Source organism: Dipteris shenzhenensis, chromosome 8 (assembly GCF_047967505.1).
Source record: "Dipteris shenzhenensis isolate YYH24624 ecotype China chromosome 8, Dip_SZ_1.0, whole genome shotgun sequence".
Classification (NCBI taxonomy): Eukaryota; Viridiplantae; Streptophyta; class Polypodiopsida; order Gleicheniales; family Dipteridaceae; genus Dipteris; species Dipteris shenzhenensis.
Genome location: NC_141603.1, coordinates 32,332,946 through 32,337,169, shown reverse-complemented (window position 1 = coordinate 32,337,169; position 4,224 = coordinate 32,332,946). Strand labels below are relative to the sequence as shown.

At 44.6% G+C, this 4,224-nt stretch overlaps 1 protein-coding gene across 1 annotated transcript; it reads left to right on the top strand.

The window, feature by feature from the left end:
• Positions 1-1,160: 1,160 nt before the first annotated feature.
• LOC147899390 (uncharacterized) lies at positions 1,161-3,203 on the top strand. Its single transcript, XM_087377940.1, has 2 exons — positions 1,161-2,348; positions 2,578-3,203. The coding sequence occupies exons 1-2, from the start codon at positions 1,293-1,295 to the stop codon at positions 2,794-2,796; spliced, it is 1,275 nt and encodes a 424-aa protein (XP_087234066.1). The 5' UTR covers positions 1,161-1,292; the 3' UTR covers positions 2,797-3,203.
• The last annotated feature ends 1,021 nt before the right edge of the window (positions 3,204-4,224 follow it).

The window sequence follows — 4,224 nt, the reverse complement described above, 5'->3', positions numbered from 1 at the left end:
CTTTAGGGGGGCCATTAATAGTCTTAACTAAACAGGTGTTTAAATGTAACACTGGGAAAGCACACTTAAAAAAAATTGAGTTCGCACAATTAATGGGCGCGATTTAACCGGTAGTGGGAATACACCCTTATATTAATAGGTGACTTCAATGTCACAAAAAACTACACAATCATCAACCTAAGAACAAATCATAAATAATTTTAATTGCAGCTATAACTCAAGGAGACTACAATAATATATGAAACATAATTAGATCCTCATGACCAACAAACCCACAAAAAAAACGAAAGCTGGAACTGTATATGCATACCGGATAGATCACTCCATTTACGCTTATCTTTCCTCATCACAACAAAAACATATTATTTTTCATATTCCAAAAATTCAAAACTTCAAAAAGCAGCGCCAGAGTGGTTTGGCCATCTTGTTCTTTAAAGAAAATGAGTTTTTACTTTCAATCCTCATTATCCTCTATTATCAAGGAGAAACCATCTATTTGTCATGGTGTACCCATGATATATAATGGTTTTTCCTCATGCCAATAATTCTCCCATAATGTTTTGAAAATGTAGATGGAGCATTGATAAGGAAATTCTAAAACAATTTCTTTTTTGGGAGAAATTAATTTCTATATGAGAGAACCCCCTCCCACCCCCAACCCTTTAGCCTTTAATAGTTTGTGTTCACCCTCCCCCCACGCACATCCATCCACTAATACTAATGGAAATTTGAAAAATTTTTGGTTACTAGGCAAGTGTTAACTCCAATGCTAAATGAAAGTAGTTGAAAAGCAAGCCTCGATAGGCGTTGGGAAGTTTCGAGAGGGGGGCGGGGCCCTTGCCTTGGGTGAGAAGCAAAAAAAGACTTAATTTCTCCAATAAAAATCAAAATAAAAACTCGCAAATCCAAAAAATAATAAAAAAAGTTGGGTGGATTGATCGCAGCCGTCCAGGTCAGCGATCCGCGCCATCGGACGGCGGGGGGGGGAGGAGGGTGTGCTAAGGGGGGGGTGACCGGGGGCAGTCAGTGGAGGGGGGTGGGGGCAACGGGGGGTAGCCGGTGGGGGACGTCAAGGGTAGACGGGGGACGTCAAAGATAACGGCGAAATTTAACGGCGACGTTTCGAAAAACAAAAGATATCATCTTCTTCATCATCATCATCTTCTTCCTCTTCATATCAGAGCTTCAAGCTCCTAGCTATGGTGGATTAGGGTTTCTGCACAGCACAGCCTTCTTCTTCCTCATCCCCTTCCCTAATGCCCCCTTTCCTCCTCCCCTTCCCATAGCCCCCAATGGATGAAGCTTGGGAACGCGCTGTCGAGGCCGCCCGTAGTGGCCAAGACCCCCCTTCCGTTCGCTCCCTCACCCTCGACGGTGCCCTCAAGTGCTCCCAAGGTCGCTTGCCCTCCTCCTCCCTCCTCGAACAGTTCTCCCAGCTCCGTGTTCTCTCCATCGCCAACGTTGGCTTGGCTTCCCTCGCTGAATTCCCCTCCCTTCCCCACCTCGAGCGCCTCATCCTCAGCGACAATCGCATTGCCGGTGGCCTCGAATTCCTCGTTGAGGCCGGCCTGCTCTCCCTCCGTGACTTGGATCTTTCCAATAACAAAATCCAGCTCCTGGACGACCTCGCGCCTCTTGCTCAGCTCAATTTGCTTTGCTTGGATTTATACGAGTGCCCGGTCACTCGTTTGCCCGATTACAGGACCAAGGTCTTCTCGCTGATCAAGTCTCTGCAGTATCTTGATAAGGTGGATGCGGAGAATAATGAGAGGCCCGAATCAGACGACGAAGAAGAAGATGAGGAAGATGATGTTGAAGACGAATTGGGAGATGGGCTTGAGGTAGAAGGGGATGATGACGAGTTGCCAAAGTCGGGGGGTAGGGTTGTCAGTTCAACCGGACCTGAAGATGAAGACGACGCAGATGAAGATGATGAGAAGGATGAGGATGGCGAAGAGAGTGATGAATTAGATGAAGATGATAGTATTCGCTATCGTGGTGTTGCAAATCACTTAGCTCATAGCAACGACGAAACCGGATCCGAGGAGGAAGAAGTCGACGACGAAGACGAAGCAGAGAACGTCGAAGTTCAGGATATCGAAGAAAGTGAAGAGGAGGAAGCGGGGGACGATGAGGAAGATGGTGGGGAAGGCGAAGAGGAGGATGAGGATGATGAAGACGAAGAGGAGGAAGGCACTGAGCAAGTTGGGGGAGGTTTTGGGAGCGCTGAGGGTGAGATTGAAGCCCAAGATGACGGTGAAGATGAGAACGGTGAATTGGGCGATGAGGAAGATGACGCTGATGAAGGCGTCGACAACGATGACGGGGAAGAAGATGAGGACGAAGAGGTATTATTCTCTCTTTCCGTTTCTTCTTCTGTTTGCCGCTTTGCCTGAACCTTCTGCGTGATCTGGATAAACAGATCTTCGTCTTTCACTCGTTCCTCGGCAAAACTGGCGGTTTATCTTGTTACACAAAGTCCTACTTTGTCTGAGTTGAACTTACCTTTGATTTTCTTGTGCAAAGATCCGTCTCCCTTTATCTTCCCGGTGGACTTAATAGCTCTTTGTCTTGCAGGAGGATTATGGTACTGAATACCTCGTACAACCTATCGCTCGTGCCGAAGATGAGGAGGGTGCTAGTGATTTTGAGCCGGGGGAAGACGAAGATGACGATGATGATATTGATGATGAGGACCAGGATGACGAGGAATCAGCTGCAGCCTCGTTAAAACGAAAGAGAAGTAAAGATCAGGATGACGACAGTGAGAAAGATGAAAGGCCTCCTAAACATTGACACAATAGCTCTCCTGTTGGCTGCCGATAAGCTGGCACGTGCCTCTCTGCCTGCGCTTTTGAAAAGTTGCAGGTGTTTCTGATAAAAGGCCCCCTGAGCGCCTTTCCTTATGCTGAGTTGTGTCTTACAAATTTCTGTTACATCCATTCTTTGCTTGTAACAAATGTACAAGTAAGGACATCATTAGCAGTTTTTGAGTTTGGGGTGAGGAGGGGTTAAGTCTTTGTCTCTTGAGCAATCTAGGTTTATACAGCTGTAGAAGTCTAACCCCTGCATGCGGAACATGCTTTTTGTTCTCGAAGGTCAAATAGGCTTTGTACTTGCTGTCAGCCCATCTTGTTGTAGTTGCTGAGTAATTAAACTGAAGGTAAGCGAATACTCTCTGAAAAGTGCAAGTTCTTGTCCAACCTTTTTATCTCCAAGATTTGATTTGTAGAGATTACTGTAATTTAAGTCTCTCTTGATTCAGGATAACCAAACTGATCTGGTAGTAATAGTAGTGATTTTTTTGGTTAAATTATTATTTTTTTGGGGGGGGGGTGTGGTAAGTTCAGCTAAGAGATCCTGGTAGAGATTCTTTTTAATCGTTCTGTAACAGCAGAAGAAACGCGGGACTTGTTTTGAGATCTTAAGCTCCCTATATTTGTTGTGCTAACTTATTGTACAGTTGGTTCATGATAGTGTGCGCTGGCCATGTTTCAACCTTTTTGTATTTTTCTTTGATTTATCTTGAAGACTTTTGTTTGGGTAGTTGACTTTTGGTGTTTGGTCCAGGTTTTCATTCCTTTTTTATTATTTTGTTGGGACATGTTTCATAGCCTGAGCAAATGTGAAGTTGACGTTCCAGGGGATCTGGGCCATCTGGTGTGGTGAGGTTTGTGAGAAAGAGTTGCCACTTGGTCCTTGGAGGCTGACGTGGGTGCTGTATCACAGAGTCTAACGTTCCTTTCTTGACCTGAATCTGTAGGAATTTAATCTCCTTATATTCTCCAGGTGGTTGGAACATCTGGTTTCTGTTCTGTACCAGGATTTTAGTTCGGCACATGTTAATGTTAAGGCATACTTGGAAGATGCAACCTGAATATTGGAGGGAAGATTTCAAACAAGAGACTGGGCTGGCTTTAACTATTTGAAATTTGGAGGGAAAGGAGTCTTAATGAGTATAAACGTTATTTTTGTATTTTTCTGGAAGTACATTTTTGGTCAGTTTCCTGATTTTGGACTGCAAGAGGAACGATTTGGCCTTTTCACTATACCTGCTGTTTTTGTAACAGTTATGGATTGTTAGATTAGGTCTTATGTGAAATGTTTGTATGAGCTGAGGGCATCTGTACTATCCCTCTATGCAAGTCTGGAGGGTGCATGATGTCTGCCAATTATTGAGGATATCGAGGTCTGACTCTGAATAAGGTGGCTGATTTGCTCTTG

Excerpts from the sequence above, each read along its gene's own strand:
- LOC147899390 (XM_087377940.1), top strand. The coding sequence starts at position 1,293 with ATGGATGAAGCTTGGGAACGCGCTGTCGAGGCCGCCCGTAGTGGCCAA. Across the intron at positions 2,349-2,577 it reads AAGAAGATGAGGACGAAGAG|GAGGATTATGGTACTGAATA; the intron begins GTATTATTCTCT and ends TTTGTCTTGCAG.